This window comes from Symsagittifera roscoffensis, chromosome 2 (genome assembly GCF_963678635.1).
Source record: "Symsagittifera roscoffensis chromosome 2, txSymRosc1.1, whole genome shotgun sequence".
Classification (NCBI taxonomy): Eukaryota; Metazoa; Xenacoelomorpha; order Acoela; family Convolutidae; genus Symsagittifera; species Symsagittifera roscoffensis.
Genome location: NC_087063.1, coordinates 43138808 through 43152054, shown reverse-complemented (window position 1 = coordinate 43152054; position 13247 = coordinate 43138808). Strand labels below are relative to the sequence as shown.

Here is a 13247-nt window from a genome sequence, read left to right as displayed (position 1 = left end):
CAACAGAAAACTAAGGATGCTAGCTAGGTCCTCATTTAAGTCTCAATCAGCATATAAAACAACTCGAAAACTGATTAATTCGTCGATGTATTTACTCAAATACGGAAATATGATTACTTTTTATATTATAGCTGAATAAATTTTTCAGCACTGTTTTGATGAGAAAAATTCGTATGAGTGCTTCGATAGCATCCTTGATATCCCATTGAGCAATTTTGAGACTATTTTCAACAAAAATTTGAATTTCTTTGAATATAACAATAAAAAACTATGTAGCTATATAGAGTATCATGTGAAAAATGTTTCGTAATATTGCAGTTTTGTGGGTCAACATTTCAAATATCTTCCAGATCAATAAATTTGACTGCATCATGTAATGTTTCCTCGTTTATTCTTATCGGAATTATTGTAGACTGCCGCCATCGCCATCGATAGGAAAACTGCGCCTTCGTCCAGCACATAAAGACCAGTTAGTTCGAATAATGAGTTGAAAAAGTGATTGATTGTAGCCCCGTGGTCTGGATTCAGCCAGAAAACAGTGATGGGATTTAGAACGTAGATTGAAGAGTAGACGAATTGAGTGCCGACTAGTAAGCGCAGGTTTTTGTAAAAAGTTTCCGGGTTTGTCCAGATCTAAAAATAAAACAAGACTGCTCGTATCAGGGCGAATCCCTGAATGTTCCGACTGTCTTTTAAGGTTTATGGAGCAGCAGTAATAGCATAAAAAAATTAAATGAAATTAAATAAAATGCAATCTTTAAACCCTAATAACTCTACGAAAAATGATCACAGGTGAAATATCTTTTCAAATTTAAGCTTAGGACAACAATACCTTTTGAATGATATAAAAAAATTCCGTCAAAAATGGCTAGTTAAAAAGTCGAAATTTGTCTGAAGAAAAAAAACCCACCCCGAGCACAAATATTCCGTTACTTTCGTATCGAAAGTCGGAACAAAAATGGAGAATAAACAAATTACTCTAGTTTAAATTCCAGTTAATTTAAAAGAGCATCATACCATTTATATAATTTAGTTCATTTGGTAAGACCACTTTTCTTCAAGCGTGTTTTTAATCTAAATGAGAAACGACAAAAATTGAGGGATCCATGAGAACGCTTTTTCAATGACATCTCTATTAAAAACGGGGCTTTGAGACTAGCTTTTAAAATAAACTGCGATTGTTTTATTATAATGTTAACCTAATTAAGTGTTTGATTAAGTTTTCCTTAAGATATTTTCCTTAAGATATTTTCTGCAGAATTTTCAAACTTTGCTAAGCCATATATTGATGTATCATTCTTAGAGGTGGAATGACAAGGGTGTTTTCAAAAGATAAGTCTCCTTTATGAAAACGTAAAGTTCAAATTTTGTTGAAATTTATTTTAAAAAAACGAAAAAAAAGTTTTAGCATAAAGGAAGTGAAAAGTAGAAAATTTGGAACTAACGTCATGTTGTGTGAGGAACTCGTAAGTGAAGAATAGTTCCATTCCAGTTTGGGGAAACATGATGAGGTACAGGTAAACAAGGTAGATAATGAATGTTCTTCTGATTGATCGCACTTGGGCTGCGTCGTCTGAATTAGCAAGCTGGGTTGGAGTGACAAAGTTTATGTGGTTGATTATTTTTATGTACAGAGTGGTGATAATTGAGAGGGTCAAAATAACTAGTCCGAATTTCTCAAACGCGTTTATTTGCCACAGTTGCTGAAACGAAAATGAAATCTTACTTCAAATCAAACCATTATGACAATCAAAAAAGCAGTTTTATTGAATGCAGTTGTACTTTGTGAGCATTTTGGAAAACGAATCTTGTTAACTAATCCCTCCCACCATATCATAAATGATGGAAAGTCGCTCCAAGATACAAAGTCGTATGTGCAACCGTTGAATTATTCCTTTTAAAGGTGGAACTTTTAAAAGTATTATAGGCGGAGAAAATGCTAACGAAATCCAAAAAAATGACTGCATAAACTTTCCTTCTCAATCAGCTGGGCACTATGTGGCGCACCTGCAGTTAGCTTACCTTGAACATGTTGTAGTGTGCGTGTGACCTCTCAACCTTCTCTGCCAAACTGTCTCCTCCTAAGAGATTGAACCAACTCATTGGTAAGTGGCATGAGATCAACTGCTGCACGCTCATTTGGCCTAACGACACAGCAAGCAGAAGGGCCAAGTAGAAGTTTCTGCAACAAAGCGAGGTTCGAGCATGATATTGAAAACCCTTGGAAAAAGAGCAAATAGGAAAAACGAGTCTTGCGATTTCTGTGAATCGCTTCAAAGTAAAATAAACATTCTGTAATGTTTTTTTTCGAAAAAATTTAAGACCTATAAACACGTGTTCCCCATGTAGATTTTAGGGACATGGTTATATTTTTGTTCCGAAAGCAAGAGTTAGCACTAACGCATGGCTATTCCGGCAATTTACTCTCAATACCTCTGTTGTTCTCACTTTCGAAGAATCTGACCGCACATTTATACTTGAAATGGTTATGTTTTCATTCAAGCCGAACGCGACTTTTTTTAATCAACCAGTTCTTTAAAATCTGAAAAGTTTTGACGCCCTGCGAACAAAGATAAAATATGAAAAAGACAATTCACCTGTGATATTTTTCGTAAAATAATGGGGGTTGAAATATGTCCGAAACCATCCGAAAAAGACCAAAGTCTGTCCTTGCTGTTGTTATAGATATTTTAGATGCAAAAAATAAAAGAAAAAGTACTAACAATTTGGGCCTTGAGAACCACGTGTAGTAGTCTTGGGGTCTGCATATGGCCACGTATCTAGTCACTGCTATCAGCAACATCATCAAGTATGTAGTCCGACTGCCAAGAGTGTAGCCTAGAAAAAAGATCTACAGATTGCTGACATCTGTGATAAAATGTTCCTTTGTTACGGTTAATTCTACTTAGTTACAAATAAGATATGTTTAAAAAGTGAATTAATCTCTAAGTTAAAACATTAAAAAAGTGAACGGTCATTCTCTCCGTCGGAGAGAATGAAGATAGCAAGGTCAAATCAAGATTAACCAGTTAAGATACTTTAAAGTAATTAGTGAAATAAAACAAATGGTAAGAATCACAACATTCCCCTTAGTGGGAAAAAAAATTAAAGTACTAAGCGCCATGATACTTAACATGTTATCTAACCCTTTTTCTCCCTCTCGAGAAGTCCGACAAAATGAAAATTTAAATACTGCACGATGTAACAAAATGTAATTTTAGTGCTCCGAAGGAATTACTGGATTAGAAAGGATAATAAAATTCCTAAATCCGGCGGATTGTAATCCGTAGTTACAGCTAGGTAAGCTCTAATTGCACTTAGACGAAATAGAAGTACAAATTAAATGGCTAAATGCGAGTTTTAAAGTTTGATTGAGTTTAGCTGTCCCCTTCCATGAGTTTTTCTAGCTCGGCGTTGAAAATTTCACTATCTAAGTCGATGTAATTTTCAAAGCAGTTCACGGCATCTCTCAGAGAATCGTCGGTAGAGGCGATGGAGAATTGATCGGGAGATTGGGTGTATGCTAGATCCGGTGTACTGTCTTCCGGTAGTGTGTTGCAGATGTGGGTCTGATTATCCAAGGGATTCTCTCTGAATGTTTGTGTGGGGGAGCTCGAGTTGTCATCCTCGTCCAGAGATATAGGGTTAATAGCGGAGCCTGGTTGGTTTTCTAACTCATCTATAATATCTATGTAATATCGCTTACCATAGAATTGCGGGGGACCAACATTTCGACTTGAACGTCGTAAAATAAGTTCATTACCGGTGGTAGTAGTTTCCTTAGGTTGTCTTTCCTCGCTGGTTCCAATTTCATCGGAGGAGTCCTCTATCTCGAAAACTGGAAAATCGACCGGTTTTTCTCCTACCAATGGTTTTGTCAAATCCGAAGGAATGTTTGGGGTCTCCGTTGTCGTAGCCGTAGAAGGTTCGTCAGGTGGGTGTGAGGTAGTTTGAGGTGCTGGTTTTATACTAATTGGGCATTCCGCTGTGTCTGAGAGTTGAGGTTGTTCGTCTAAAATCTCAGGTTTTATATTAGTTTGATATGTTTTAGGGTCTAATGATGAGGTAGATTCTTTGTTAAAATTGTCGTTATCTGAAATGAAGCGTTTTCTTATCATTTCTCTACATGGAAAACCTCCCGCAATCCATTCCCAATCGCTAATGTCCGACGTATCCGACGGAATGAACATGGATTCGTCACCTGCTAAATATCCAGTATTCGACGTCGAGGCTTTATTTTGATTCTTCTTCGATTTGTTGGATTTTGAAGGCTGGTTCGTTCCTCTAGATCTGGTGGTGACCGGGGTGAACGACTCTGTGTGTCTTCCTGTCTTAGTGTCTGGTTTCCGCGTCTGTTGTGTCTTCGGTTTGTAAGACTTTCTTGGACCTAATTGTAAATCACCGTTAGAGAAAAAAGGAAAGGAGATATTTCCTTTGAATGAACGAATTGTAGAGGATTTAGACTTTGAAATGGCGATGTCCGACTTTGTAATAATTTTTCCGTCGGATAATTCAACCGTGGATTTTGTTGAGTTTATTATTATCTGGCCTAGTTGTTTATAGAAGGGGTTTCCGTTTATACTTCCGTTAGTTTTCCGTAGTAATTTACCTTAAACGGACTGTTTAAGGGCACTCGGGATGATGGAGGCTTTGAAGTAGTAGGAAGGTCTGAATCGTAGCCTTTCTCCAATGGTGACTGGTTCTTTTTCGGTATGAGGGAGTCTTTGTATCCGTCCTCTATCCGATCGTCAGCGTTCCAGTCGCGGGCCCTTTCTCTGCTTACGATCGACTTCCCTTTGTCTAAAAATCCACCGGATAAATTATTAGATGCCAATTGTTTCCAGATCGTGTTCGTTTTTCTATTAAAGTGTATTTCGAACGGTGATCAATTAATTTTAGATTAGAAGGATGATCGTAGATTCCAAATAATTTTCGAAATGGCGGTTTGTAATGTAGGTTTTTGTTGATCCAATGACATTGCTAATAATTTTATTTTTACAGTATGAACAAGTTTTTCTACAAGACCGTTAGAACGATTTTCTCCAACTGTACTAAATATTAGTTTGATATTAAGAGAAGTGCAAAATAATTTAAAATTCTGACTAGTAAAGCAGGATGCGTGGTCGACCCGAATAGATTTTGGAATCCCATGGAGATAAAAATAATCTTGAAGAAATTCGATTACTGTGTTTGATGACGTTGAAGATGTAATTTTTGCTGAAGGGAATTTAGAAAAACGATCTATACACAATAAGATGTATTTATTGTTTCCCCAGTTGTTATCTAGTGGGCCGGCAAAGTCAAGATTTATTTCCTCATTAGGTTCGAATAAGGTCGGAAGTTGTCTAATTTGTGTAGTTGGTATGATGCTTTTTATATCTTACCGGTTTGAGTGCATTGTGTGCAATTAATCCCGTGGAAGTAAATTTGTCGATATATGTGTGGCCACCAAATGTATTGTGCCAAGTATTTCATGCCGAATTGGCCAGGGTGAGATTCGTGTAAGGTTTTTAAAACGGCGTTTCTAAGTGTAAACGGAATAACCAATTTTGCATCCATATATAATAGTCCGTCGGATTCATGAAAGTCTTTCGAAAATTGGTGTAAGTAACGGGAATTTGAGTTGATGTTATCTACTTTTTTCTGTAGAGCTTTCACAATTGGGTTTAACAATTCATCATCTTTCGTTAATAAAGCGACCAATTTTGCATTGAATAATGTATTTAAATCCAAAGGTCTTTCAGGTAACTTGAGGTTTTCTCGGAATTTAGTTACTAACTTCTTGTGTTCTGACGAAATTTGAAAATCGATAGAGACCTGTATCCCGGAAGTGGAAAGATTTACTACAATTTGATTATTTGACATATTTACACTATTTATAAGTTGAGATCCGAAGGATTACTAATTAAGCTACTGTTAAGAATTAAAAAATAGATAAAGGCTGAATTTGATAGAAAAATTTTAGTAAAATCAGTGTTTGAGAAATCCGAAGGAATACATTTAGAGTTACAAAGTTCTGTTCTATAGTGTTTTTGATTGCAGATTGAAATGGAAGAGTTGACGAAATTCAATGCTGTAATTATTACGTGATTTCGTACTTTTGTGTAATGGGAATTTTGCGAAATCGAGTTAATTGAATTACGTAATGGATTTTCATTATCCAAAGGATTGAGTGCATTATATATTGTTTTGGTAGTAGCAACTACAAATTCTTCGTCGTAATGTGATGAGGGAATTGCTTTACCCGAAAGAGTTCTTGAAATTAAGTCTGTAAAACCCATATCTTTTCCCGCTAAATGTTTGATAGTAAAATTGAATGGTAGGAGACGATCTACCCATCTTGTCAATCGGCTATGGTATGTTTTGTTTCCGTGATTTGGTGACAAAGCGGAAAGGAGAGCTTTGTGGTCGGTGATAATTTCAAATTCAGAGCCGTAGAGATAATTTTTGTAATGTTCGACCGCCCATACGACTCCTAATAACTCTAATTCGTTTGTTGAATATTTGGATTCATGCGGATTTAAAAATCTTGAAGCAAATGACACTGTTTTCCAAACCTTCTCAAGAAGTTGTTCAAGGGATGCACCCAACCCATTATGTGAAGCATCTGTTTTTACTCTCGTGGGCTTTTTTACGTCAAAATGAGTGTTTTCGGTAAGGTTTACTATTTCAGATTTAATCTTGACAAAAGCTTTTGAGTGATCTTCATTCCAAAGGAAAATTGACTTCTTGTTTAAAAGAGGTCTAAGCGAGCTTCCGAGGGATGCTAAATTTGGTACAAATTTAATGTACTGATTAGTTGACCCGAAGAATGATCTTAGTTCTTTTAGATTCTTTGGGATTGGAATATCTTTAATTGCTTTGGTTTTATCGAATAGTGGGGCGATTCCGGATTTCAATATTTTAAAACCGAGCCATTCGATTTCCTTTTGGAAGAATTTGCACTTCGACCATTTAACTGCGAAATTGTAAGTGTCTAACGTTGATAAAATTTTATAAACGATTTTCTTGTGATCGTTAAAACTTCCTTTGGAAGCGACTAATATGTCGTCGAGGTAACAATTTGTAAAATGAATGTTTCCCAAAATTGAGTCCATGACTCTCTGAAACTCGTTTGGCATATCTCCGAGTCCGTAAAAACCCGTTAAAAATTGATAAGTGCCTGTTATATCTCCGCCGACTAGACTAAAATTGCATTGGCTGCTAGTAAAATTGTCCAGCGCAAGTTGACTATATGCGTTCTTTAGGTCTAGGTTTGTAAACCATACTTCTCTGACGGAATTGTTTGAAATTTGAGCCGCTACGTTATCAACTAATTCGTGTATATTAGGCATCTGATATTTGTTCTGGTAGATTTGTTTGTTGATAAATTTTGAATCTAGGGCTAGCTTTATCGATTTGTCTTTTTTACAAGTAATAACTATCGGACTAATAAATCTGTCCTCGTCACAGTTTTCTAAATTTTTGATGTGTCCTTCGGATTTAAGCCTGTATAATTCTGTTTTTACTGAATCCAGTAAGTGTAAAGGGACCCTCCTGCCTTTTAATTGAATTGGCTTTAATGGTTCATGAAAGTGTGTTATTTTTGTTAGATTTTTTATTTTTCCAGTCCGAAGGAATAGTTGTTTGAAGGTTTTACTTGGTTTTCATTTCCTAAGCCGATATTTAGTAGTTTCTTCAGTTCCTTTCCTTGATCGTCGTAGATAGTTGTTACGTTTAATACAGAGTAGTCATCGTTATCGCTATGTCCAGACTCTGACCATGCGTTGATTACTCCACAGCATTCTCTATTGGCGTGGTCAATATGTACATCTGGTTGTTCCGAAGGATAATGATGATCTGTATTATTTACAATTTGACTATCCACAATATTTACATTTTTACAGCGTGATTTACAGAGTCTAGTAAAATGTCCTCGATATTTACAAGTCGTACATGTTGTATCTTTAGCAGGGCAAACCGCTAGATGTCCTTTTGTAAAATTTCCGCCGCATTTCATACATGTGTTATTTCTTTCGATGTTTAGGGTGGGTTCTCTTTTTACATTAAAATGATTAAAAGATTTGTTGGAAGAATATCCGCTGGATTTAAAAGTATTCGTCATCTTGATGTGGTTTGTAATTCCTTTTTCGTCAATCAGGGCTACGTTTAAGGCTTCTAGTGGTGGTAAGGTTTCCGTGAGGAGTTTCCGTTGGATATCTGAATTCTTCATGTTATTAATAAAAATATCTCTAATCCATTCATCTTCTCCTGTGGGAATGTTACATCGTTTTGCCATTTCTGCCAGTGCCCCCCAGAATTGTTCTAATGATTCTCTGTCCCTCTGTTTTCTGTTTAGGAGTTTGTGTCTTTCGAAGGTTATGTTTGTTTTTCTCACAAAAGCTGTGGACAATTTTTCCCAAAATTCTTTGAAAGAAATTTGTAGAACTTTGACTCTCGTGAACTTTTGGCCAAATATTTTCTTTCCTTCGTTTCCGAGGGCTAGATAAAGTATGGATCTTAGTTTTTTGTCCGCCTCTTCCAGTCTCATGCCGTTGAATTTCTTGGTTTCTGACTTTATTGAGGCCATTTCTTCATCATCGAATCTCTTTTGTTCTTGAATATTCCTCTCGATGCGTGATGTTTTTTGAGCGTCCGAATCGTTTTCTGGTCAATTTTCCAATGTTGGGGGAGGTGGGTGATATCGTTCCGTTGGATTCAAAAGGTTTTCGATGTCGATATTCTCTTTCGCGATTATTGCTAGCTGGAAAAGATCGCTCCACTCTTCCCAAGGAATTGGTGGGTCCACTGTGTGGTTTTGCCAAAATGAAGGTATACCTCTCACGTTTGATTCGTTGCTGTTTGACTGCGCCATGATAAAATGTTCCTTTGTTACGGTTAATTCTACTTAGTTACAAATAAGATATGTTTAAAAAGCGAATTAATCTCTAAGTTAAAACTTTAAAAAAGTGAACTGTCATTCTCTCCGTCGGAGAGAATGAAGATAGCAAGGTCAAATCAAGATTAACCAGTTAAGATACTTTAAAGTAATTAGTGAAATAAAACAAATGGTAAGAATCACAACATTCCCCTTAGTGGGAAAAAAAATTAAAGTACTAAGCGCCATGATACCTAACATGTTATCTAACCCTTTTTCTCCCTCTCGAGAAGTCCGACAAAATGAAAATTTAAATACTGCACGGTGTAACAAAATGTAATTTTAGTGCTCCGAAGGAATTACTGGATTAGAAAGGATAATAAAATTCCTAAATCCGGCGGATTGTAATCCGTAGTTACAGCTAGGTAAGCTCTAATTGCACTTAGACGAAATAGAAGTACAAATTAAATGGCTAAATGCGAGTTTTAAAGTTTGATTGAGTTTAGCTGTCCCCTTCCATGAGTTTTTCTAGCTCGGCGTTGAAAATTTTACTATCTAAGTCGATGTAATTTTCAAAGCAGTTCACGGCATCTCTCAGAGAATCGTCGGTAGAGGCGATGGAGAATTGATCGGGAGATTGGGTGTATGCTAGATCCGGTGTACTGTCTTCCGGTAGTGTGTTGCAGATGTGGGTCTGATTATCCAAGGGATTCTCTCTGAATGTTTGTGTGGGGGAGCTCGAGTTGTCATCCTCGTCCAGAGATATAGGGTTAATAGCGGAGCCTGGTTGGTTTTCTAACTCATCTATAATATCTATGTAATATCGCTTACCATAGAATTGCGGGGGACCAACATTTCGACTTGAACGTCGTAAAATAAGTTCGTTACCGGTGGTAGTAGTTTCCTTAGGATGTCTTTCCTCGCTGGTTCCAATTTCATCGGAGGAGTCCTCTATCTCGAAAACTGGGAAATCGACCGGTTTTTCTCCTACCAATGGTTTTGTCAAATCCGAAGGAATGTTTGGGGTCTCCGTTGTCGTAGCCGTAGAAGGTTCGTCAGGTGGGTGTGAGGTAGTTTGAGGTGCTGGTTTTATACTAATTGGGCATTCCGCTGTGTCTGAGAGTTGAGGTTGTTCGTCGGAGAGAATGAAGATAGCAAGGTCAACTCAAGATTAACCAGTTAAGATACTTTAAAGTAATTAGTGAAATAAAACAAATGGTAAGAATCACAACAATCTGTCAGTCAATTCTGATGGCAAACGTGCAAAAGTGTTGTTTTAAGCGTTCATAAGATAGAAAAAAATGACAAAGTACTTTTTACTCCCAAACTTTACTTTCTTCCGCCTTCGCCTTCGCCTCCGCCTCCGCCTTCGCCTTCTTCCGCCTTCGCCTTTGCCTTCTGGATCGCTGACAGCCAATCAGCTTCATGATGATTGCGCCGGTTACGCACTCTCATTAGTCTTGCGTGTATCTTAACTTATTTCTGAGCCGTTTTCTTTCATTACCGTTAATATTATCCAGCCAAATTTTAGACGCGTAAGTTCAACTTCAGTCGCGGGTCTAATTTGGACACTGCTACAAAAATGAAGACTTCTTGTATAGTTTTAGATTAAAGTTCAGCTTTACTAAATTCGATAAAAAGTGCCAGAAAAACAATAATAATGCGAGCTGTAAGCTAATGTCCAATTTTCACTGATATCATCAAATTCGATTTGAAAAACGTATGTCATCATTAGCCAAACTGTAGTCATTAGTCGCAATCATTTCATTTCTTTTCAAAGCCTTTTCAAACTTTCAAAAACCGCCTCACCTGCGTAGATGAAAGTGCAGCTCACTTCCACTAATGAATTGTGCACGTTGGTGGGTTGATTGGCAAAGAGAGATGTGCCCACCATAAGCATCATGGCACTGACAAAGTCCAACACGCCCATGCTGGAAATGAGCACATCACTCTGGCTGAACATGGAGGAGTCTTTGAGGTACTTGAGAGCATACGCGCAACAGATGATGAAGTTGACCAGTGTCTGAAATTGACAACCTTTCAAAAAGCTGATAAAAAATTTCATAGTTTACCAAAATCAAACTTTATCGGTATTATTTCGAGTGGCAAGAAAGGGTGCCAGTGTCGATCAAAATAGTCGTGAAGAAATTTCTGGTAAATAGACTAGTTAGAAGGAAAAGTGGGTGAAATGAGCCGAGTAAAAAGACGATGAGGCAATCGCCCCATTAGAAAAGAGAAGTTAACAACTTTCAGTTCCATGATAGAGCGACCTGGGATCAGCAGATATGTGAAATTCAGGACTCTTCATCAGGCGAAAAAATCTCCGAATAGAAATGAAAATTAAAAATCAAAAACTTGAAGAAATGGCTGCGGTCCAACACTTTTGAGCAAAATAAAATTTTTATGCAACCGGTTTTGTTTGTGTGCATGATATCTAAACATGAGAGAAAAGGGCGGTGTAAACACTTGAAACCGCATCTTATAATCATTTAATGGCGAGCTACTATTAGGTTGGTGATCTTTTGAAAATGTTATGTTAATTATTTAGCTACGGCACTATATGTAGCTGTGGTACCGCAACTGCTACTGCTATTGCAGTAACTATGCAGTCCTCATATATTGGCCTTGATAGTGCTACTCACATCTGCTACTGCTATTGCAGTAACCAGATAGTCATCACATATTGGCCTTGATAGTGCTATACATATTGTTATCTGTAAATTATATAATCCTATTATAAAAAACCAAGGTCAAAGAATACGTGACCTTTTACAAATCTTAGAGAGTCAATCTCTCAGGCCTGTGGCTAAGAACACAGTTAGTAAGAAACTAACAAACAGAAAAACAAACGGTTTCAACATGGTTAATTAAACTCTTCGAAACCACTTCAGTTTTCACTATACAACCTCAGAGGTATTGTTAGTTACCACATGGCGCAGTCAGCAGGATCCGGTTTTACTGCTCAGGATAATAGGACTGATCTAGGAATCCCAGTATTTTGGGCATCCGCAAATTCAGACCCACCTTGGAGTTTTGAAATGTGGCTTGACCAGTTCCTATTAGCTGTTACAGTTAAAGAGAATGTGGATCCAGAAACAATGTTACAAGAACCCAAACCGGTATTAGAAGAACCTTTACCAACTCCTGAAACACCAGCACAAAACGAGGATGAGATTGCGGCGACAGAAAGAGAAGCTCGGAACAGTTTGGCTCGAGATAGAGTGGTTCAAGAAAATGAAGAACGGACACTAAGAGGACCTAGAGTGGGACACAATGTATTCTATCACGAAGTGGGCAAACGGCAAACATCGAGATTATTCCTCGCCTTAGGAGCAGAAGGGAAGAAAAAATTTATCCAAAAGAACCCTCACACAGAAATATCCAAACTAGGGTTTCGCGATATAATTCGATTAGCAAAACTCTCATTTGAGAAAACGAAATGTATTACCTATGAGAGATACAAACTGTTCACACGATCCCACGAATCAAATGAAACGTTGGAATCTTTTCATGCCGCACTGACTGCACAAGCAGCAAAGGCTGAATTGGGAGCGTTGGAAGAAGAATTGGTACGAGATTTATTCATCTCAAGAATGAAAAATGCTGTCCTCCAAGACACATTGACTTTCGAAACATTCTCTCCAGAAGAAGTGTTAAAACGTGCACTAAAGTTTGAATATAGCAAACAAACCACACAAGCATTCCAAAAATCTTCAAGCACAAACAGCTCAGGACTGTTTACAACTCCACAAATGAAGATTAAACAAGAACCAATTATGGCAATCGGAAACAAAGGGTATAACCCTAGACGTCAAAATCAAAACAGAAGAAAACAGTACGAAAACAAACCTCCAAAAGGTAAAGGAGATCAAAAACAATGTACGAGATGCGGTAGAGCATTTGTAGAGAATCATTTGAAAAATTGTCCGGCAATGGGCAAAACATGTAAAAATTGTAACAAACCTAATCACTTCGCTAAAATGTGTAGGTCTCAACAAATTAACGAAATCGCAAATGAAGATTCGAGTTCGGGGGAAGAGTGCAACCTAATACAGACATTCGATTCATGTGATGAGTTTGAAATCATGTCAGTAGAGGAAGATTGCACTTCCATCATGGACATAGAAAATTACATCACAAAAAGGATTTCGGAAAATGCGTACAATAACGAAAGAAGTCAGAAAGAAGCATTGCCGGAAAGGTCGGGTAACATTGAAAAGATTGAAATTCGCAGAAATCCCAAATCGCATCAAATTAAAGCACTTAAAGCTTTGGTTAAGATTGATAGTCATATTTTGAATATGACTATAGATACTGGCAGTCCAGTATCACTCCTGAATTGGGCAACAACGAAACAAATTCTGGAAGGACCTTCAAATTCAAAATTTAT

At 37.3% G+C, this 13247-nt stretch overlaps 1 protein-coding gene across 1 annotated transcript; it reads right to left on the bottom strand.

The window, feature by feature from the left end:
- Positions 1–293: 293 nt before the first annotated feature.
- On the bottom strand, positions 294–11718 carry LOC134839846 (uncharacterized). Its single transcript, XM_063855470.1, has 6 exons — positions 11692–11718; positions 10667–10880; positions 2724–2838; positions 2023–2182; positions 1446–1703; positions 294–633 (listed from the first exon to the last, which is right to left on the bottom strand). The coding sequence occupies exons 1-6, from the start codon at positions 11716–11718 to the stop codon at positions 370–372; spliced, it is 1038 nt and encodes a 345-aa protein (XP_063711540.1). The 3' UTR covers positions 294–369.
- Between the last annotated feature and the right edge of the window lie 1529 nt (positions 11719–13247).

What these genes read in the sequence shown, in the direction of transcription:
- LOC134839846 (XM_063855470.1), bottom strand. Translation starts at nt 11,718, where the DNA reads ATGTTGAAACCGTTTGTTTTTCTGTTT. An exon ending in AACCGTTTGTTTTTCTGTTT is followed by an intron (nt 10,881 to 11,691) that starts GTTAGTTTCTTA and finishes TGTCAATTTCAG; the next exon opens with ACACTGGTCAACTTCATCAT. An exon ending in CTGCACTTTCATCTACGCAG is followed by an intron (nt 2,839 to 10,666) that starts GTGAGGCGGTTT and finishes TCTTTTTTCTAG; the next exon opens with GCTACACTCTTGGCAGTCGG.